Consider the following 22855-nt stretch of genomic DNA (forward strand, 5'->3'; position numbering starts at 1 on the left):
AATCAAGGAAAAGGAATAAAAAATATTAACACGTATGCCATATAAGACAACTAAACTACAACTAATACGCATTCTCGAATGTGATTGGCCAAATCACTGATCCGGAAAGTCGATTTGCACCTCTTCGTACTTGATTGGTCAATCCACTGATCCGGAACATGCACTCGGCCGTGCCCTGGGGTATATATACCCCAAATTTTTCAGAGGAGCATTATTCGAGTCCCTGCGACAACAGTGACAACATGGAGTTCTTCAAGTCCTTTCTTCGCGTTATTGGATTGCTGCAACCTGCCAAGGTGGATATCATTTCTGAACTGCCGTTGGAGGTGTCGCAGTTAATTCTACGCAAGTTGGATCCTGAGTCTCTGCTGAGTGTTGCTCAAGTATCAAGTAAGTGGCTGAATGTTTGTAGGTCTGACAAGAGACTACGACAATCTGCAAGACGTTACCAGCGACGCAACAGGAAGGAAATGAGAAGAGCCTTTTTAGGAGAACTTTCGACTGCTCAAAGGAGGCTAGACGTACCAGAAAAGCTACCTGAAGCGAGAAGGATGCTCAGAAACGTGCCTCGCGCTAGGGTCGAAGTTGCAGTCGTTTTTGGGAGAGCTCAACGTCCTAGGAATCTTTCAACACGGCGTGAGGTAAGATCTAATGTTAAGATAAGATCCAACGGATGTATTAGAATGTAATATAATAAATTTTATTTTGACATACTTGCTGGCGCATGCTTAGCAGTGAATTATAAAATAAAATTCAACTAAATGTAAAAGAATTAAATTAAATGAAAACTTTAGCATTAATTTTGTATAGGAGTGATTTGTTGAGTAGAGTTAATTGTAATTTGACACACTTGGTTTCCAAGGGATGAATTGAGTTTATCGAAATGTAATAATAAGAACAATACTTTAGTGTTGCAATGTTAAGTTATAAAAAATGACTGATGGGTTTAAACCTTGACATCAGGTGTTCGTAGAATCAGTAATTCTATAAAAGCACCACAATTATATTAATTAATTCAAATTGTGTATTCTCTTATAATTGTTGACAGTTTTGAACGTGCATTGCCTTTGCTAGAAATACAATTTCTTGAACATTTGAGCAATAGATACTCAAAATAATATTATGACTTCTGAGAAGCACATTTCAGATGATTAAAATATTACTAAATTACGGGATCTATTATGTATTTATATTTGAACTACCGTTGGTGGTGTCGCAGTTAATTCTACGCAAGTCAGATCCTGAATCTCTGTTGCGTGCTGTGCAAGTATCACGAAAGTGGCTGAACGTTTGCAGCTCTGACAGGAGCTTGCGACGATCAAGAAGATGCCATAAGCGTCGCAATGCAAGACGTATGAGAGAGGTCTTTCTAGGGAGAAGTATTCCAATTCGGACAAGGACGGATACATCGAGGAAGCTTCACGAAATGAAGAGGACTTGTGTCAGTGTGCCTTGTGCTAGATTCGATACTGATGTCATCAAAACGTGTTGTGGTAATGAAGTTTAATGTAAGATCCAATGGATGTATTAGAATGTAATATAATTAATTTTATTATGACATAGCTGTTCCCAGTGAACTCTATTTTTAATATTATAGGTGGAAAATAGATGTAGAGCTATAAGATTTCTTCTGTTTTTAATATGTGTTATTTGGAATGTAATCAAAATTATTTTGACACTTATGTGCTGAGTCATATAAGCAGTAGTAATATTGCTTAGGAAGAATACTGATAGGGTAGATCAGGGTAAGTTGACACAGTAACATTATCTAGATTATTTAATATATACTGATCTGTAACGTTATCTAGATTATTGAACAGTAATATTATCTAGAATATTGAATCATTTATAGATTTTGACTGAATTGACTTGCTTGTGAATGAAATACTGAAATTGAAACTACTTGTTCCTTTTGCCTATAAACACGAGTTTCTGAAGGAACAAGGAACTAGGAGTTCCAAATGTTTTATTCTGAATTTTTCTCATTTCATGTATTTATCAATGCATATAAATAGATCATAATTTATGCTATCAAAGACGTTAATGCTAATGGCGCTAAGAACTTGCCTTCTCTCGACCTTGTTTCATGTAATCAGAAAGAGTGTAATTATTCATAATTGTCCTACGAAGTGAAGTAATGATGTGCAGTCTAGTGTATTATCGCAAAAAAATAGATAGTATATAATTATTATTGATAAAGTGTTTCATACATACGTCTCGGACGTACGCAAGTCGTACCAATTACAACGTTTCTCTTGTTCCAGTTTAATACCAGTTCTGCAAGTACGCATTATTATGATCCAAACTATTCTGAATTAGCTTTGAACTATTTTTCATCGTACTATAGTGTCATGGTGTCTCTGTACAGTTTATTTTGTGTTCAGTATTTAGTGCATCCGTAATATTAGAAAACTATTTGTTTCTTATGACAAAGTTTTCTACTGTTCCAGTGGCTACGAACAAATTAATTTCACTGGCAGACGATAAGAAAGTGATTTAGACATGTGATTGACCTAATCGAAGATCAGATCGAGACGTTAACTTATACGTTCCGTCGCTGCTCGATATCGCGATGACATTCGTGACATTTCTGCGAAACATCCGGGCGCGGAAATGCAAAGTGGACTTCATTTCCAAACTTCCAGTAGAGATATCGCAGATGATACTACGAAAACTGGATGTTCAATCTCTTCTCTGCGCAGCGCAAGTATCAGGACAGTGGATGAAAGTTTGCCAATCCGATTGTCATCTGAGAAGGACTGCAAAGTTGTACAAAATGAGACGCGAGTTAGCATGGAAAGACGTAAAACAAAATTTTGGTGGAGATAAACCGGAAACGAAAGCCGTTATATCAGTTCCTGTAAACAGAAAGAATATTCCAAAACGAAAATTACACGATTATCGTTATTTTAACGAATACATTACTAATTTTACTACGATGAACGCTTATATGTATACAACTAATGAGCAAAATAAGCTAATCGCTTTATAAGATAAAAATCTATTAAAAATAAGAAAAAAGTGAAAGATAGTATGTAGCGTAATTTCCGAAGTTATAACTATAGTTCAATGTTTTTTAATAAAATAATATGTATTTCACAAATGCATTATTAATTGTTGAGATTTTTACTGCACAATGTATTATTTTAAATATATATGTTTTATTTATAACAAGTAGTGAGAAAACAATTAGCTGTACGAAGCGTGTTACATTGCACTACAGAATAATCTATAATCAATGAGTGATCCAGCAGGTGGCGATCGATTACCTGCTTTAATGTAAATCTCTTTCTGTTGAATGTTTATAATATCTAAAATTTTATTTTTGTTTTGTTTTCAATATGCATATTCACTTAAAAACTAAGCTATATTTAAGTTTTACAATGAAGAGAATTAAATTAATATTTTAGTAAGGTTTTGCTAAATGTTTAATTATTTATTGTATATCTAACTTCTTGTTTCGTAAATATTTGAATTTAACACTGCCTGTCGGTTTCGTAAAAATGTCAGCGATTTGCTCGATGGTCGATCTATTTTACTGATCTATTTCTATTAGTCCTTCAATAGCCCGTTTTTGATAAGACTAATGGCACTCTGATTGTCTATTAACAATTTAGATTTTACCTTCCCGTTTAATATTGTTTCCGAACTTTGCTTAAATCTTTATTTATTTTTATAGCTTTGCAAATGTCGTTAGTTTATAACATCAAATGCTCTACATGTACGTTTAAAATCTGATTGGCCGAATCACTGATTCGGAAAGTCGATTTGCTCCTCCTCGAACGTGATTGGTCGATCCACTGATCCGAAACATGCACTCGACCGTGACCTGGGGTATATATACCCCAAATTTTTCAGAGGTGCGTTATTCGAGTCCCTGCGACAACAGTGACAACATGGAGTTCTTCAAGTCCTTTCTTCGCGTTATTGGATTGCTGCAACCCGCCAAGGTGGATTTCATCTCAGAACTGCCTTTGGAGGTGTCGCAGTTGATTCTACGCAAGTTGGATCCTGTATCTTTGTTGTGTGTTGCGCAAGTGTCACGAAACTGGTTGAACGTTTGCAGCTCTGACAAGAGTTTGAGGCAGTCAGCCAGACGCCATAAGCGACGCACTAAGAGACAAATGATGAACGCCTTTTTAGATCAAGGAGTCCCGGAGCTGCCAAAAATGGACGTACGAAAGAAGCTGCAGAAAAAGAAGAGGATTCCCAGGGATGCACCACGTAGGTTTGAGGCCGCCATTGTGTTTGGAAGAACTGACCACCGACGGAATTTTATTAGACGGGATCAGATATCTAGTCCTTTAGCTCTAAGGAATGCTAGGTATATGAGGATGTAATTGATAAATTTCTTTGTGACACATTTGCTAATGCATGTTTTATAGTTAATATTAATATGATGTAAGTATAATGATGTAATCAGATTCTAGTAGTAAGGTATGTTAGTTAGAATGTAATTTAAATTGGGGAATATAATTTCACTATAACAGTGTAGGTGTTTACAAAATTTCAACTAAAGATAAATGCTCATTTTATTAACGTATGTTCGCTACATATAAACATTGTTGCAATAATTGGATAATACGTTTCATTCTTCGAGTAGCCTGCTGACAGAAACGATTTAGAAATGTGATATTTGGTATCAGTTTTCAGTGCTTATTATCCACTATGTTTCTTGCTTTTTTCCTTACTATCACTATCCTTACTGTCACTATCACTATCCTTACTGTCGCTGCTATCACTATCCTTACTGTCGCTGCTATCACTATCCTTACTGTCGCTGCTATCACTATCCTTACTGTCGCTGCTATCACTATCCTTACTGTCGCTGCTATCACTATCCTTACTGTCGCTATCATCCTTACTACGCTGACATGATGATATCAAGGAATATCGTGGCACGTTCTTAAGCCAAAACTTCAAGTTCTCTGTAAGATCAACCTTTGTCAATTTGGTCTTTATATCAGTATCATTTCCGATCTTCAGGTAGCCTCCAATTTTATATGGCTTCCAAGCATTAGCATTCTCCAAGAGAAGCGATGAAGGTTTGCTAAAAGTAATATTCGTTCATTATTTACATTAAAATTAGAAGCATTATCTTCATTTCATTCATAAATTCCATAGAATTTCATAAAATTTCATTTACTTCATAAATTTCATAAAATTTTATAAAATTTCATTAATTTCATTTACTTCATAAATTTCATAAAATTTTATAAAATTTTATTCGTTTCGTAGAATTTGAAATACTTCCGTAGTAATTATTTCCGCACCTGTTTTTAGCAAAACTGGTCCACAAATCAATCAGTAGACCAACAATTTTGAGATCGTCCTTGGTGCGTTCAATATTAAACTTTGCCCCGATGCTTTTCGAGGTGAGTTGGTACAAGTAAAATAGATCATCTCCGTGCGCGATACCATGCTTTGCAAATTCACCATCAAAAAGTAGCGAGTAACTGAGAGCTCCGTGGTAATTGAATTGGTAAGAATAAAAATATGTCTTCTTAAGATTTTTCATGCTCTCCACAAGCTGAATTTGAGGGAAACTGTAGAAAAAGTCTGTTGCAAGTGTTGTGATCTTGTAAATAATCTGAAACCAAGACGCGTAAAAGATGATTAGATACCAATACGAATAAGTTTATATATTCTTTATACTATATCACGTTTTTCTTAATATCTACATAATTTGAATTAATTACGAATATTAATATTCTTTTTACTATTATATGGGTACTTATTACTCTATTAATTTTGTAGGTATATTATACTTACAGAATCTTTGTCGCCGGATATTTTACTTCCGAAATAAAAGTTCGCGATCTTCACAGCCAAATTTGTCACATTCTTTCCTCTCAATGGTTCGTAATAACTCAATAAACGTTCTACTAAGGTCACAGGGTTCTTTACACATTCGTCATACAGTTTCTGATTCTCAACGAGTTCTACGTAATCGAATAACGCGTTAGTTCTTTAAATATTTCTGTAGTATAACATTTAATCTATAAAAACGTTTTTCGACACAAATTCCATAAAAACTGATACAGTAACAAAAAAACGGACTATATACGACAACCGCAGAACTGATTTAAATACCAACTGCAGTTACTATCAATTCTAAGATATATGTATGTATATTCCTCCAAAAATTGATTACTCTACGCTCCAAAATTTTAATTAACAAAATCTTTACGACTCACGGAGTGAGAAGAACGTTCCCTCGTCCACTACGTTTCCAGTGATGAATGGACAATCCTTAAAGTTCTTTGCCCTAATCAAACTTGCAGGAGTACTTGTTAAAAATGCCTCGATGCTGATTGGTTCCTTCGTCGGCCTCCATAAGATTCGCCACGCATTCGACAGATCGTCGAACACGGAACGTGTATCTACTAATTTCTGAGCATCTACTTTGCGAAGACACTCGATCATCAATAAAGAATTGACAGTAGGACAATTGAACTTCGCTGCCACTTTTTTCGGTAACTGGTAATAGCTTGGATCGCTGGTGAACGCGCGTGGATTCAAAGCAGCTCCACTCTGAAGGATGACTTGTTGGAATAATTCTGTAATATATAATTAAGTACAAAATAAATTATTTTCCATCCCGTAGACAATATTTAATCAAAGATAAATTTTTTCTATTATTTAGTCATTTTTGTTATGAATATAAAACCATTTAGTAATTATTTAACTGTATACATAAATCGATTAAGAGTGTCAGGATACTAGGAACTGATTAATAAATAATAAAGTATATATTTAGTCGAAATTCCTCCAAGAGGATATAGATCTTCTCTCCTCAAGGTCAACGTCTAGCAAAAATTCTCTTCAGAGGACCAACAAAAATTGTATTTGTATACATTCTAAGCTACCAAAACATTTTCAAGAACTTTGTTTAGGAAAATGTTATATCGATTAAATGTTCGATATCCCTAAATTAGTAATTCAAAGGGACTGAATCTCCTTCATTTTACGTTAAGCAACTTATCCAGAGAGGAGACTCAGTCAAATAACGAATAACTTTTACATAACGATATACGTACTCGCAGATCTCTTCGAAAAGGTATGCAAATGAGCGCAATCGGCGCCAGAACCTTCGCCGAATAAAGTAACGTTGGCGGGATTTCCTCCAAACTGACGAATGTTATTTTGTATCCAATATAGCGCCTGCACCTGATCCTTCAAACCGAAATTTCCAGTGGCCGCCAAGTCTCCAGTGCTGAGGAATCCGAAGATGCCTAACCGATAGTTTATCGTGACTACCACGACCTTCTGGTCGATCAAGAATCCTGGCCCGGCTAAAATTTTACTTGTGTTACCCTGCGTAGAACTGCCACCGTGTATGTTCACCATGACAGGTAGCTGAGCTTCAGCTCCTAGCTGCAGGAGAGAATAACATAACACTTGTTAACACATTTATATATCAGTCACAGGATTATTCACTCTGTAACTAAGACAATTAATTGTCCAGTTGAAATGTTAAAAAAAAAATTTTAAGTTGCGTAGTTTATAATTGTTTAAAATTAAAGTTTCAATGTCGAACAAAATTTTACGATTTTCATCTAGCATTCAACGTGTTAATAATGCTTTAATGATGGTATAACCATCTTCGACCACCATGTATGTTTAAGTATGTCCATATTGAGTCTGGACGACTAATTGTTTCGCGAACTAGTTTCTAAAATTGTTGGTCACGATAAAATTTATTATAAATAACCTGTGGAGTATAAATGTTTAAGTACAAGCAATCCTCTTGACCCTTCACGCCATCTCTGAATTCCATACATCCATCGCGGATTTCGTGTGCCTTGAGAGTTCCTGGCCATGGTATTTTCGGAACAGGAGCTTTGAATCTATAATTTGTAAAATATGTTACTATACCGATTCCTTTTTAGACATTGCGTTTGACAAAAGAGTGTTTTATTTCATTTCTGGGACGTGAAATAATTTATAAACTTAAAATAATTAGTAATATAATTTTAAAATTCTTTAAATCCTTGAATAAATATAATATATAATAATGATAATAATAAGTAACAACGCAATAAAACTGAGAAGTGTAGTGAATAATTTAAAAAATAAGTTTCGAATACACATAGATACAAACCTAAGATTACCAATCGGTGGTTGTGCATAAGGTATGCCATTGAACGACCAATAGAGTGTACCGTTCTTTGATAACTGTTGTATGCCATTTACAACCCCATGGTTCGTTTTTACATCACAAAAGGAACAAGCCTTGAAATATATTGCACAAATAAATAAGAAAAGTACACCTTTCATTGTGAACTGCGTTCGGTTGTCTGATGCTTCCAAAAACTGAGTTCTCGGCATATAAGCTTCATATTCCTTATATAGTGGTAAATGACGTGGGCTGTTATAAATAACTATAGACATTAAACTTATAGCAAGGCAAACAAAACGCTTACACATATCACATTTTTTTAAATTGCTGGTGTAATCGAAATACAATGCAAATTTATATCTTAATTATAACAATTAAGTGTCTTAATGAATATTTGTTTGCTTCTTGCACTGTTAATAGACAGTTCTTGGCTGCAGAAAAGATATGAAAATAATAGGCTTGGGTAACTGACGACAACTCTTTGTGTAATCTCTCTGGGTATTCTCTGGATTATTATTTAGTTACGTGTTTTATTCAAATGTATAAAAACAAAGTTTCAAAATGAATTGCAAAAATTATTTGCAAAACTATTTTCATGCTAGCAGTAAAATAACACATTCTGTTCACGATCAGCAATTCTTGAGAAATATCTATCGCCCTTTCGATTGCTATAAAGTTTTCTCATTTCGTTTCCAAAGACAATATTTAATTGTTATTAGATCGTCTAAATTACTTCAACTGTACATATTCGCGAAATTTATATTTAATATATTGAAATCGTGACTTTTTAACTTTTTACTGAAGACATTTCTTATCACTAATGAGGCTACAAATTGTGGCACTACAACTTATCTCATAGCCGATGCCAAAAGCAATTTCAATGCAAATTCAAAACGATTCGCAAATGAAATATCCAACAAGGCACATTCTAATAAGTCATAAACACAGATAATGCACTTCGTTTGCCGCAATTTCCACTAAACTGCACTCATTACATCATCCTATCGTACATAAAACTTCTATGTTGTATACAAAATACATTATTCACGAGACAATGATTTGTATCCATCTTGTACTTTTCATTTTTTTTCTAAATTCCATAACACAATTTAGTCTACAAATACATTATTAATTATAATAATCTCATGACAATACTTTACTTATTAAAGGATTAAATTTATTGTGCAGTATTTTAGTGAATTGCCAGTGAGAGTCACAAATGACTCCGGCACAGGATATGAAGACCAGTGCTCTCTACAACGAATATTTATTAATTGATTGGTACAGTAAGCAATGAAAGGGAATTAAATATATCGTTTGATCTGAAGTTTGTATGGCACGCACTTTATAAATTCATCTGCCAAACATATCAAATAATATACAAATTGAAAAACATAAAGTGTACATGTACAAAGCATAGCTTTCACTAACAGGACACAACTTCTCCACAGAAAAACAATTAAACGATTCTATAGCTTTGCAAATGTCATTAGTTTATAACATCAAATGCTCTACAGGTACGTTTAAAATCTGATTGGCCGAATCACTGATCCGGAAAGTCGATTTGCTCCTCCTCGAACGTGATTGGTCGATCCACTGATCCGGAACATGCACTCGACCGTGACCTGGGGTATATATACCCCAAATTTTTCAGAGGAGCATTATTCGAGTCTCTGCGACAACAGTGACAACATGGAGTTCTTCAAGTCCTTTCTTCGCGTTATTGGATTGCTGCAACCCGCCAAGGTGGATTTCATCTCTGAACTGCCTTTGGAGGTGTCGCAGTTGATTCTACGCAAGTTGGATCCTGAATCTTTGTTGTGTGTTGCGCAAGTGTCACGAAACTGGTTGAACGTTTGCAGCTCTGATAAGAGTTTGAAGCAGTCAGCCAGACGCCATAAGCGACGCACTAAGAGACAAATGATGAACGCTTTTTTAGATCAAGGAGTCCCGGAGCTGCCAAAAATGGACGTACGAAAGAAGCTGCAGAAAAAGAAGAGGATTCCCAGGGATGCACCACGTAGGTTCGAGACCGCCATTGTGTTTGGAAGAACTGACCACCGACGGAATTTTATTAGACGGGATCAGGTATCTAGTCCTTTAGCTCTAAGGAATGCTAGGTATATGAGGATGTAATTGATAAATTTCTTTGTGACACATTTGCTAATGCATGTTTTATAGTTAATATTAGTATGATGTAAGTATAGTAATGTAATCAGATTCTAGTAGTAAGGTACGTTAGTTAGAATGTAATTGAACTTATTTTTCTTCGTTATAATGATTCTTCATTTTTAATAGTATTGAATGTATTTGTTAGGACATTGGTTGAACATGTTTTGTAGTTAATATCTGATGTAGTAAGGTTTTTAGTGAGAATGGGGTATGTTTAATAAGTATAGTATAATTTAAAATTTATTTAATAATTTAAAAAATATTTTTACTTTTGCATTTCAGGTTCTACATTGTTGTTGTTTAATAATCTTTATTACGTGTAATTATTGGGATATTAATTTTATCTATATGGTTATACTATGTTGATTTCACATGTAGGTAATTTAACATATTCCTAATTTTAATAATAAAACTAACTTGTTTAAGACTGATTAGGTCTGGGTTACTATGTATATTATTCATTACATGGAATTATTTGGAAGACTAGTTGCAATGCAGCCAAAGATATTATATTTTAGTATTTAAAAGAGTAATTTTAATTAAATGAATATTTTACCCATTTTCTAATTTTGCACTAGTTGTATACGGTTGTAATTAATATAGCGAAATAAATGGATGACATTATGACAACTACTCATTTTCAATACTTTTCAATGTGTTTCTTAGGACATTATTGGAATGACTAGTTGAAAGAAACGTGTTTGGAATGAAATTGATATTGTATTAGAGACTTGATGGGTAAAATATTTATACTACATTTGTGTTACTCAGAAAGCTAGAGTCACTATTTTCGATCGTAGTTAAAAAACAGGTTACATAAATATTTATAAGCAATAAATTTTTTAAAGAAATTGCATCAATTGCTTATGTTGAGGTTATTAATATTATATTGAAATATGAATATTATATTATTTTATTTTATATAAATAGATTTCACCAACGTCCTTCAAGAATTCTTTTTTCTTACTTCTATCTTTCTTTAGATTACAAAATATTCCATATTTCGAAGGTAGTCTGTAACTGCCTGACATTGTATTTAAAAAAGTTAATGGAAGTAGAACGTATATCTTCATATGTTTATCGGTTCCGTTTTCCCATGGTCGTCGTAAACATATAGTTTTCTTGATTAGACTTTGCCTCTGCCTATGTAACATATATCAACGCAAGTATTTAGAACTTGAGTTATTTAACGTACAAAGCGATAAGTGAAGTCATTATCTTAAAATATCATTTTCTACAGAGGTAATTTTTAGAAAGAGTTTTTATATTTTCTAGACTGTGATCACACAAGAACCAACTGAATAACAAATACAACTTCGATCCATTTTCGTTCTACTTTTTATCCTTCTTAGATTCTATAAATGATGCCATCCGGAGATGAACATTCATTACTATTCATAAATTCTTGAAATAAATTATAAGTAGACTGCGGATTTTAATGCAAATTTATATTTTTATTAATAGAGTTGAAATGGAGCTTTGTAGAGGGTTGTCTCAACCCCTGAACATAATAAGTCCTATCTGCAAGTATTTCTTAAATTTTTGCATATTAATTGCATTCTTTAGTTTTTTGAGAATTAAAAATTTTCCATAAATACATAAACATTCGCAGTCTACTTACAAGTTTCTCAATTTCGGAGTTACTCAATATTACAGTTCTTTGTGGTGTGTTACACGCAAAAAGTGAACGTTTATTTATTCTCGAACGTGATTGGCCGAATCACTGGTCCAGAACTGACCCTTGTTTCTTCTCGAACGTGATTGGTCGAATCACTGATCCGTAACGTGCACTCAACCGCGACCTGGAGCATATATACCCCAAATTTTTCAGAGGAGCATTATTCGAGTCTCTGCGACAACAGTGACAACATGGAGTTCTTCAAGTCCTTTCTTCGCGTTATTGGATTGCTGCAACCCGCTAAGGTGGATTTCATCTCTGAACTGCCTTTAGAGGTATCGCAGTTAATTCTACGCAAGTTGGATCCTGAGTCTCTGCTGAGTGTTGCTCAAGTATCAAGTAAGTGGCTGAATGTTTGTAGCTCTGACAAGAGACTACGACAAACTGCAAGACGTTACCAGCGACGTAACAGGAAGGAAATGAGAAGAGCCTTTTTAGGAGAACTTTCGACTGCTCAGAGGAGGCTAGACGTACCAGGAAAGCTACCTGAAGCGAGAAGGATGCTCAGAAACGTGCCTCGCGCTAGGGTCGAAGTTGCAGTCGTTTTTGGGAGAGCTCAACATCCTAGGAATCTTCCAACACGGCGTGAGGTAAGATCTAATGTTAGGATAAGATCCAATGGATGTATTAGAATGTAATATAAGAAATTTTATTGTGACATACTTGCTGGTGCATGCTTAGCAGTGAATTATAAAATAAAATTCAACTAAATGTAAAAGAATTAAATTAAATGAAAACTTTAGCATTAATTTTGTATAGGAGTGATTTGTTGAGTAGAGTTAATTGTAATTTGACACACATTTGGTTTCCAAGGGATGAATTGAGTTTATCGAAATGTAATAATAAGAACAATACTTTAGTGTTGCAATGTTAAGTTATAAAAAATGACAGATGGGTTTAAACCTTGACATCAGGTGTTCGTAGAATCAGTAATTCTATAAAAGCACCACAATTATATTAATTAATTCAAATTGTGTATTCTCTTATAATTGTTGACAATTTTAAACGTGCATTGCCTTTGCTAAAAATACAATTTTTTGAATTTTTGAGCAATAGATACTCAAAATATTATTATGACTTCTGAGAAGCACATTTCAGATGATTAAAATATTACTAAATTACGGGAACTATAATGTATTCAACTTGTCATCGGAAGTAAAAATCATCCCTTCATCTTCAAATAAGAAGGCACCTTGTATGAATCTTATTTTTTTATGTCCATATATCATAACTCAGCTTCGATAGGTATCACTTCCAAAGATGGATTTTTAAAACCTTTGTCCACCTGGTCGGACCACTACACCCTCTCAAGGTACTTTTCGTCCCTGAATTACCATCTGGGGTATCGTAGTAAACTCTGATTTCAGACACTTAGCAACTGTCACGAAGGTGGCTGAACACTTGCAAGCCTCCTAGTACCAATCATCTGCAAAATGCCACAGCTAAAACACGAAGAAGTGTACAAGAAGATCGTAGAAGTAACAATTACCCGTGCTGAAGTAAACAGGAGGATGCTGATTCCTGACTCGAACGATGTACCCATAGAGACACGTCTGACGTTAGTTTCGAAGCTGCCACCGTGTATGCAACTGCTTCGCGACTCTGCATCACCAACACGAATGGAGAATCGATCCTAAACCCTGGCGCAAGCGCCCCGTGTACAGCGTACGCCGCACCCTTCCACAAGAATGGAGACAAATTTGACCAAAACAAACTAGTGAGCATGGATACTAAGTAGCTTCCAGGACATCTTCCTTTCTATCCCTTTTTGCACCAGCCATCGACAGAGTCAACATGAGTCCTGGACTCGGACACGATCCCCTCCCCTCGTACAACATCACAGCAATAGGTAAACATCAGCTTTATTTTTTGTTAAATTTATTTGAAATGTAGCACTCGACTCAATTTTATGAATCTCTGTTGCTACCTTTAGGCAACACGGCACTATGCTTGTGGCAGCAACCGCAACACATACTGTTCCAACTGGCGAACTTTTGTTTCATGCTGTCGTACTCGGCGCCATCCTCGAGAAAAGGAATACTGTTTATGCACTCCGTCCTTATCATTGGTGAGTTGGTTAAATATAAAATAAGACTACTGATATTCTGTGTTAGTCACATACACGTGTTTCAAAATGGTAGGTAAAATATTGTGTACCTAAAGCTTGGTAACTTTTAAAATTGCTTGAATTAAGAAAAAAAAATCTTGTGCATTTTTAAATTCAATTTCTTCAAAGTGACTTTGAAGAAAGAAAAGACTTTGAATGAGAATGGATAGTGAAATCTAACAGAACTTTTTAAGGACGAATTGCTGACTTATTTTTATTTTTTTATTATTTAAAATTATAAGTGATACGATATTTCTTTAAATAAGAGGTTTTATGTTAAATTTTGCATGTATCGTGAAATCATTTATTTGGTGAAATTTAATGCCAACTGAAATCAGGGAAAATGAGGAACATTGATTGTCTCGTTTTAAGTATCGATGTAATGTTTCTTTTTCGAGGATTCATGTTGTTGTCTGGCTGGGCTTGGCACGTCATATGTGCACCAGATATATTCTCCTGGAACTTCAGTTTCTTGGTGCTGAACATTGGACAGTTGGTGTACATAGTCTATCAAATGAGACCTGTTCGATTCGATCCTGAATTGGAGGAGGCATACCACACTCTTTTTTATCCCTTTAAAGTAAGTGTTTTCCTTAATTTATAATCCACTTTTTAAAAAGTCGATGTACCCTTTTTAATTTGGATATCAGATTACTTTACAAACGGTATACAAATATCTGGAAACTGCCACTATAAAACGGTATTTTATATTATTAAGCTAATTAAAACAAACGTAATTGAATTAATTGTGTACGTTTTATAATGTATCAAAAGTTGGAATAAACAACAAAATCCAAATAATGTATTTTACAGTTTGAACTATACTCAAGTTGATCAAAATTTTATCAATAAGTTGTAAAATATTTGTCTGATGTATCAATTATATATATATTTTTGTTTAATCTTTAATTTAATTTTATTTTATTTATTTATGTGTGTGCGTGAATGAAAATAAATTAGATCATCAAACACATATACATGTAATTACGATATGGTATCTAGAGAATTTTGAATATATTTTAAAATAGCAAGACTGAATAAATTTAAAGAATCATTTAAAATTTGTTCTTGATTCTAAATAAAAAACGTGTGATATTAGTTTATAAATAATTGCAATGATTTGTAATGAAATCAAACTAATAAATTTATGTTGATAATTTGGTATGTAATATTTTTATATTATAATAAAAATCTCTTCTCGTGTCTCTAATCCGTAAAGTTATCTAAAGATTTTTAAGGACGTTACAGTGTTCTTTTGTATTTACGATAACATTTATCACCACGTTAATATATTTTACTGTATTGTAACATTTTTAAGCATGCTTCAAAATATATGCAACTACCGTTTAACTAAAAAAAACTGACACATATTTATCGATTTAAAAAGTTTGGATGACATTTTAAACAATTCTAAGCATGTAAACATATAAAAATAGTGGAAATGTTTTGTACATACAAGAATATAACTTATGAATAAGTAGAACTACTCACGAGTCCAAATCGATTATAGCAAACAGAAAAAATAAACGAATAAAATTGTTATAATAATTCTGAGCCTTTAATTTATGCTGAGATGTAGATAATATTATTTACTTTTTCTGTCGATAAAATAGGTGTCCCGATTGCAATTTAAAAGACTGGTGTCCCCGGAATTTGCTTCGATAATGTCACTACATGCTGGCGAGGCATATGCAATGCAAAACTTGACACGAACCGACAGATTGGGATTGTTGCTCAGCGGCAAGGTGAACGTTCTCAGCGATTCCAATTTTTTGCATCCTATACTGCCCTGTGAGTTTTTGGACTCTCCAGAATTCGAAAGTTCTAGAGCTTCCGTCGACGACAAGTTTAAAGTAAGTACATAACAACTTGTGTTTGTTGATCTTTGGAATATTGACAAAGTTTATTAACAACTGGTTTTGAAAGTTACATAACAATTTATCTGTACGAATCTAAATCTTAAATACCAATTTTCCAGTCCACATTGCCAGAGTCATGTACTGTGTACAGTTGAAATGGTGGTACCTGAAAAAATTGTCAATTTGATTGATCTCGATATAAACACATGTTCTTCTTATTAGTAGAACAGAGTGATGAACAAGAATCTAAAAATGAAGGTTTCAGAAGGACCTCAAACTCTCTTGCTCTTGTGACAATCCAAGTGCCAACTTCTCAGCTTCAAACAGTAGATTTCCATATACTGTACAATGGGGCCTCGATGCCAATAATATTTATTACTTTTCAATTATCTTCCACTCGATTTTTATAATCTGAAAAATTGTTTTGGACAATTTTTGAATTTTTCAAGTACTCAATATTATTTTTACATTTTCAATATAGTAACTTTCATTTTGTTCTTCTTTCTCTAACACAGGAAATTGTTCTCAATTTAATATTTTACAAATTTTATTAATTTCTGTATATTTGTAACGAACAGTTCTGCATCCACTTCATGTTAGTAATTCTTTAAAAACGTTTCCAAGCGTATTATTAAATATATTTTGAATATTATTTTATATTTTTGTAATTTATGTTTGTTTCAGGTATCGATTGTTGCGGCAAGCTCATGCAGATATTTGTATTGGCAGAGAACTGCATTGGAGTATCTTCTTGTCAAGGAGGCATATCTTGCTACAGTTTTAACGACACTGGTCGCGAGGGACATAGCCACCAAATTGTATGCTATGAATAATAAGGTAAGGACTATTCAAAATAAACATGATGCATGGAAGTATTTAATACTCTCGACAAAATTTCTCCATCGACAATTGCCAGTACAATTTAGGAGGAAACGTTAATAATTCTTTTATTTTTTTTAAATCTGATGTCTGGTCAGATTGTTACAGACAAAGGATCGCATCTTGATATCAGACTTCCCACCATTAGCGCAGGATTAAGTATAAGTGGCGAATACAGGAGTCCGAGGACATCCAGACAAGCACTGATTCGTAGAAAAGAGTCCTCCTTGTCCTCCGACAATGGTAATATAAATAATTCTATTCAGCAAAACTACTAAGTAAAGATTGAAATATTTTTCGAGAACTGAGTAGATACTTTTTAAAAATATATGCTTGTGTCAATTCAATTATTACATTTATATAATCTCGCAAATGCATCAAAGCAATATCATTTTTTTAGATTTTAAGTTAAATTTATTCTTTTTATTCTTCTTCTTCGTTACCACGTAATAAAGTCGTTAAAAAAAAAATTAAACGAAACTGAGTCGATGTAGAGACGTCCAAACTAATCTTCTCGATGTTTGCCACAGTGTCCACGAATTTGAAGGACCGTCCAGCGAACAATCTGTCAAAGAAAGGAGCACCGAACATGGAACCTCTACCGGAAATGCCCTCTTGCGACGATTTGGCTTCCAGTGGCGTCGAAAGCTGGCTGGACTCCTCCAGCAAGTACCACAGCTGTGAAATAGTGGACGAAGAATAGCAGGAGGCCTCGTTAACGCCTGACACTTTCTACGAAAGTGATAGCGACTAGTGTCGGCGTTTACAATATGCGAAAGCATATTGAACAAGACTCTAATGATGTTTTTAAGTCGAACTTCAATCGTTAAAGGTTACCTGGATACTTGTGACGAAAGACTTAACGATGACAGGAACCTAGTACTTTGTGGATGTTCATACTTTAGTAATTCTGAACGATGAAAACATCGTCACCTGTGTCAGTTATAGTGCTGCAGAGTAATTTAGATCACATCCTGATCCATGGGAGATCGTTGAAAGGTGCTAGAGTCTCGAAATTGACAGTAGTTGGTGCTTTTGTTGTTGGGTGAATATAAATTGTATAGATGCAAATACTTTTCCAAAGAGTGTGTGAGAAGTTTACGTCGATTGTTATTTATAAAATATTGACGGTGTTGTTCCCGTAATGTTACACACGATTTCCTTTCGAGTTTAAGGTTTTTATACTAGTCATTCGGGGTGCTCGATTGTTTTAATTATTAGGTATAATTTGTGGCTGTTGTAGGAAAAACTGAGATAGGGGAAGAAAAGGCCCTGCCTTGGACATTTAATGGTCAGTCGAGGAGTGTATATATAAAAATAGGTGGTTACTCGAACACTTGTGAGAGAAGTGTTGAGAGTGTAGCCCTCTGGTAACGAGTGCCGGAACTGTCGCCAGAATTGAATTCTTTGAGTAGGCTCACTGTCTACGAGCAGCGAGACAGCATGTTTGAAAATAACTGATGCGATTGTCAAGGTTTAAGGACGTAGAAAAAATTATTCGTATCATATTAATTCACTTCAAAAAAGAGAGTTCTATGGCAAGAACGATTGTGTCATCGATGAAGTTATTAAATAAGGTCTCGAAGTCAACTTTATTTATATAAAAAGAATGTTCTATTTGTCACCACGTGGTAACTGTTTTCTAAATAATTTTGATGGCCTATGGATTACAGTGGATCATAAGGATTCGTAGTCCTTAAATTTCTCACTTTAGATGGTTGATAAAATATAAAAAAAGGACAGTTTCCGTACAATGGATACTGAACACAATGAATATTGTCATATTTTGTTATGCTATTTGTAGATTCAGTTACACTTATCAAATGATATAGTTTATTGTAAACTAATTGCCTCGTGTATTTTACTTTTACATTATATTTTTATTGTATTGAATTGGTATTTTTCGAAACTATGAATTACTACAATGTATATTAAATTTATTGATAAGGATCGCATAAGATTTATTCTAAAACAAATAATCTCTTAAATTTTACAAACAATGCAATACGTCTACCTTTATGATTCACTGTATAGTTTAAAGAAACGAAAATCAGAATTAAATTTAACGTTTGTTATAAACACTAATATAATTTTACTTGAACTACATGTCTCATTACAAAACGTTAAATTTATTCTAAAGAGGCTGTTGAATGTTTATTTAAATAAATACGGTTGGCAGTGTTGTGCCATTAATATTATGTTTGACATATTCGCATTTGAGTTGGACAAATTATTAAAAACAATTGCATCGGGAATTATGTACAAATCAATTTGCACAATTATTCAAAGTCGAAGTAAAGAGATATTGGTCTATAGTTTAGAAAATAATTTATACTCGTCGTACGTACCTGCTATTGAATTTACATTTATTTTATATTTGTACTCATCTTATACTTGTGCTAAGTGAATTTGCTTTTGCTCTGTCAATTAATAAATGTAATTACTGCGCGCTACAAATTCCTAGGCTTATAGTGAACATATCTTGTTTGAAGACAGTCGATACTTACAGCAAGTATAAACATTTTTAATATGATACTCTATGTAAATAGAAATTTCTTATTTCATAAGACGAATATATTAACTAGATTAGGAATCTTTAAGTAAAAAACATATATAATTTTCGTGAAAAGTAGCATTGTAGAGGTATTTTAATTTGGAAAATTTATATCGAGGACAAATGAATCACTCGACAGCCTAAATATGTATTTATGGTGCAATCAGTAGAACCAATCAACCCAAAGTCAGACATAAGTCCCAAGAGCTGCAGAGGAGTCTATTTCAGATGAAATATATGAGGATGAATCCAAGCACAAAGGGCTTCGTATTTTATAACGCACATTTATAGAACACGTGTTATTTTTGTTATATAATTACGTATAACAAAACTGCGTATCTATACAAGTCTCTAGAAATATTCTACAAATGTCTGTGACCGGTGTTTTATTATTTATAAATAAAGACACCCGGAACTTGTATTTTAAAGCTGTTGCTACATTTTATAATAATGAATGAGTTATTTTTAAAGGACGTTACTCGTATACAGGGTATTCGGCCACCCCTAGGAAAAATTTTAATGGCAGATTCTAGAGGCCAAAATAAGACGTAAATCAAGAATACTAATTTGTTAATGGAGGCTTCGTTAAAAAGTTAGTAATGTTTAAAGTTCCGCCCGTGCTAAATTTTTTTCTCGAAAGCGGGTAAAATTTCGAGTGTATGTCTAATGACCAAAAATGATTGTAATTGACCCCCGCAATCGAAAATAATTTTTCCAGAACGATTTGAAATTTTTTTTTTCGCCGAAAAATTTAGGCACCTACCCGCTGTCGATTTTTCTTAAAAATTAGTTTTTGATTTTTAGTAATTTTGTTTAACACCCTACAGAAAAGTTGCCTAATACTTTTTTGTAGGTATCTATGGGCTCTACTTCAGAAAAAAGTTTCATTGAAATATATTCACTATTCTAGGAGTTATGGCTGTTTGAAAATTGGACCACTCTTAGGGAGTTTTTCTAACTTTACAGGATGAAGGAACAACTTTTTCAATATTGTTAGAATTCCTACATATTTCTTACTAAAATACGCGTTATTTGCTTTTTTAAACATTAAAATCGTCCAATCCGTTCAGGAATTATGATGTTTTAAAGATTTGCATGAAATCTCAGGGATATACATCAATGGTATGGTCAGACATTATATTTTCGTTTAGGAATTTTTTTCTCGAAAATGCACAGGATTTCGGGAGTATGTCTATTCACCAAAAATGATTGTAATTGACCCCTGTAACCAACAATAATTTTTTTAGAACGATTTGAAATTTTTTAATTTAATTTTTTAATAACTATTTAATCAAGCCTCAGTCAAGAAATTGATATTCTTGATTTTCGTCTTATTTTGGCCTCTAAAATCTTGCATTAAAATTTTTCCTAGATGTGGCCGAACACCCTGTATATTACTTTATTATTCTTTAGACATCTGTTTGTTGAGATTTTTAAAACTTTTTACAGATTCATTGGAAATTGTTGTGGTTGTTATTTACTGAGCTATTTATTTAAAACACTGATAATTTCAGAATGTTAACCGTAGATCTGTAATTATTCTTAATACGTTGAAAGCTGGATTCACATTTTTCGTTAGGCTACTATATGTCAGTTGAAACTTTCGTGCAACGTGAATCCAACTTGAGAACAGCAGGGTCCGATGCAAATGCATTAACTTTGCACTGTAACGTTACCAATGGCAATACGAAAGCTCGATCGAAGAAATTCGAGATAGTTTGTAGCATTTAAATACGTGTTTTGTACAGATTTTAATTACTGTTTCCTTGTTAATAAATGACACAATGAAGAAAAATCAGTTTACATGGGCTGTTTACTTTATTTGCTGAAAAATCATCGTTCCTCTTCTTGTAATATTTTATGTTTTATTGAAATTGAAGTAATTTCTCACTCGAACTGAAAGTGATAAATTTCAGTTTTTGTTTCTATTTTTAAAGCGTTTTAGAAGCATGATGTTGACGTTAAGAATTTACGAAGGAATAATTTATTGATAAATATTTTTATACTGGGGCGAAGAAGAGTTTAAAAATACAGCATCTTCTCAGAGATTATTATTAGATGCATGATCACAGTACATGGCTTAAAAAGTTTCTCACAGAAAGTTCACCAAGAAATGAACGTAATTATTGGGTGATTCGCTCGATGAAGTTCTAATTATACGTATGATTACATGGCGTGTATCCAATGAGCACTCGAGCTTTCCTTTTGGATGACAACCAGCTAATTTCGTTAATGGTTCATTAAATTAAACTTGGGTCATTACAACCGAAGTACAAAGTGTCTTAGCTCGGTCTTGTCTACACTGTTCTATAATGTAATTACCTTAGTACTCAAATTTTATAGAAAGAATTAAATAAAAAATTAAAAAAAAAATACGCTGAATATAGAATTGCCTAAAATATAAACAGTTCTCTAGAAAAAAAAAATTAAATTAGAAATCGTTTAAAAAAAAACTTATTGAGATGTAAAAATATGTAAAAAAAAAAATAATTGTAAAAATTTTGTTTTATGAAAAGTCACAATTTTTATTGGCATTATAAGACCAGAAATCCTTAATTTTGCAGACTCTTTGATTACTTAAAGAAAAATAGATTTTCATTTGCTGTTATTTTTTCTTTGATTGTAATAATATTTGTTATAAATTACATCAATTCTAATGATGAAACTGAGTCTTATACGCACAATAATGGCCAACACTTCGTAATACGTATCGTTCTTGTAGACATAAACACTTAATATGGTAATTCAATTCAAAATTCAACGCGCGGAGAAGACAAGATGCAAATTTCTGAAAACAACTTTATCCGACGGAATCCTTTGATCTTAATGAAACGCTGCGATGCGTAACCATGTGCGCCATATCAGTGCTGTCGTTTTATCGTATGGGTCAACCTGTAGAGAATCAATTAGGTCATTTGTTTTTGCTGTTGACGAGGCAAACTGTTGCGACAACAACCGCCAACCATTGTTCCGCGAGCCGTTACAATTAGGCGTACAAGTCGTTGGTGTAGCTTTTGCAAAACAACTACAAACACTGCTGATCGTTAAAACAATCAGACGATTCTATTAATTTACTTTAATACTTAATCACTACAGTTCATCACTATAAAACTCTATACATTCGATTAGTAGATAAATTAAAATATTTATTTATGTTCTGTAAATAAAATTTTACGACTTTGTAGATAAATATAATTAAATAATTTCATTCCTGGATAATAAGGAAATATGGAGTTGAAAATATCAGACAGATAAAGAATCGTGTATTAGATACGGTGATATTATTACTAAATACTTAATTTATTAAATATTTGCAGTGTATAATTTATAACAGATGAAATAGAATATTGTATTTACTAATATGTTGTTCTGTCAGAATTTTTGCAAACAAGCCTGTAATTATTTTAAGCGTTGATTGTATTTGCAATATATTGTTTTGAAGTCTTCAAGAACCTTCCACGAACATGGATAGCTTAATTAACGA

The 22855-nt window shown here is 33.3% G+C and overlaps 4 protein-coding genes and 1 long non-coding RNA gene across 6 annotated transcripts; 4 read left to right on the plus strand and 1 right to left on the minus strand.

Annotated features, from left to right (window-relative positions):
- The first annotated feature begins 229 nt into the window (after positions 1–229).
- On the plus strand, positions 230–1347 carry LOC143344237 (uncharacterized). Its single transcript, XR_013080087.1, has 3 exons — positions 230–296; positions 413–641; positions 1269–1347. It is a non-coding gene; the product is annotated as an uncharacterized LOC143344237 (long non-coding RNA).
- A 2517-nt stretch (positions 1348–3864) lies between these two features.
- Positions 3865–4690, plus strand: LOC143351878 (uncharacterized). Its single transcript, XM_076783927.1, has one exon. It carries the CDS (start codon positions 3897–3899, stop codon positions 4338–4340), a length of 444 nt encoding a protein of 147 aa, XP_076640042.1. The 5' UTR covers positions 3865–3896; the 3' UTR covers positions 4341–4690.
- LOC143351777 (carboxylic ester hydrolase-like) lies at positions 4515–8346 on the minus strand. Its single transcript, XM_076783681.1, has 7 exons — positions 8105–8346; positions 7715–7850; positions 7041–7377; positions 6198–6560; positions 5773–5942; positions 5274–5590; positions 4515–5050 (listed from the first exon to the last, which is right to left on the minus strand). Exons 1-7 carry the CDS (start codon positions 8329–8331, stop codon positions 4660–4662), a joined length of 1941 nt encoding a protein of 646 aa, XP_076639796.1. The 5' UTR covers positions 8332–8346; the 3' UTR covers positions 4515–4659.
- Positions 8347–9803: 1457 nt separating this feature from the next.
- Positions 9804–10382, plus strand: LOC143341633 (uncharacterized). Its single transcript, XM_076764603.1, has one exon. The coding sequence runs from the start codon at positions 9815–9817 to the stop codon at positions 10256–10258; it is 444 nt and encodes a 147-aa protein (XP_076620718.1). The 5' UTR covers positions 9804–9814; the 3' UTR covers positions 10259–10382.
- Positions 10383–13680: 3298 nt separating this feature from the next.
- Positions 13681–21174, plus strand: LOC143341620 (popeye domain-containing protein 3). 2 transcript variants are annotated; one of them, XM_076764582.1, is made up of 7 exons: positions 13681–13821; positions 13906–14040; positions 14478–14659; positions 15693–15932; positions 16623–16775; positions 16916–17060; positions 17348–21174. In XM_076764582.1, the coding sequence occupies exons 1-7, from the start codon at positions 13767–13769 to the stop codon at positions 17518–17520; spliced, it is 1083 nt and encodes a 360-aa protein (XP_076620697.1). In that variant the 5' UTR covers positions 13681–13766; the 3' UTR covers positions 17521–21174. The 2 variants fall into 2 exon arrangements, with proteins under 2 accessions (XP_076620697.1, XP_076620704.1); XM_076764589.1 differs by having other exon boundaries at positions 13721–13821; positions 14003–14040.
- The last annotated feature ends 1681 nt before the right edge of the window (positions 21175–22855 follow it).

The sequence above is a fragment of the Colletes latitarsis genome, chromosome 1, assembly GCF_051014445.1.
Source record: "Colletes latitarsis isolate SP2378_abdomen chromosome 1, iyColLati1, whole genome shotgun sequence".
NCBI lineage: Eukaryota > Metazoa > Arthropoda > Insecta > Hymenoptera > Colletidae > Colletes > Colletes latitarsis.

Excerpts from the sequence above, each read along its gene's own strand:
- LOC143351878 (XM_076783927.1), top strand. The coding sequence starts at position 3,897 with ATGGAGTTCTTCAAGTCCTTTCTTCGCGTTATTGGATTGCTGCAACCC.
- LOC143351777 (XM_076783681.1), bottom strand. The coding sequence starts at position 8,331 with ATGCCGAGAACTCAGTTTTTGGAAGCATCAGACAACCGAACGCAGTTC. Across the intron at positions 6,561-7,040 it reads CTTTTCGAAGAGATCTGCGA|AATTATTCCAACAAGTCATC; the intron begins GTACGTATATCG and ends TATATATTACAG. Across the intron at positions 5,943-6,197 it reads GGGAACGTTCTTCTCACTCC|AACTCGTTGAGAATCAGAAA; the intron begins GTGAGTCGTAAA and ends TCGATTACGTAG.
- LOC143341633 (XM_076764603.1), top strand. The coding sequence starts at position 9,815 with ATGGAGTTCTTCAAGTCCTTTCTTCGCGTTATTGGATTGCTGCAACCC.
- LOC143341620 (XM_076764582.1), top strand. The coding sequence starts at position 13,767 with ATGAGTCCTGGACTCGGACACGATCCCCTCCCCTCGTACAACATCACA. Across the intron at positions 16,776-16,915 it reads TGTATGCTATGAATAATAAG|ATTGTTACAGACAAAGGATC; the intron begins GTAAGGACTATT and ends ATGTCTGGTCAG. Across the intron at positions 17,061-17,347 it reads CTCCTTGTCCTCCGACAATG|TGTCCACGAATTTGAAGGAC; the intron begins GTAATATAAATA and ends TGTTTGCCACAG.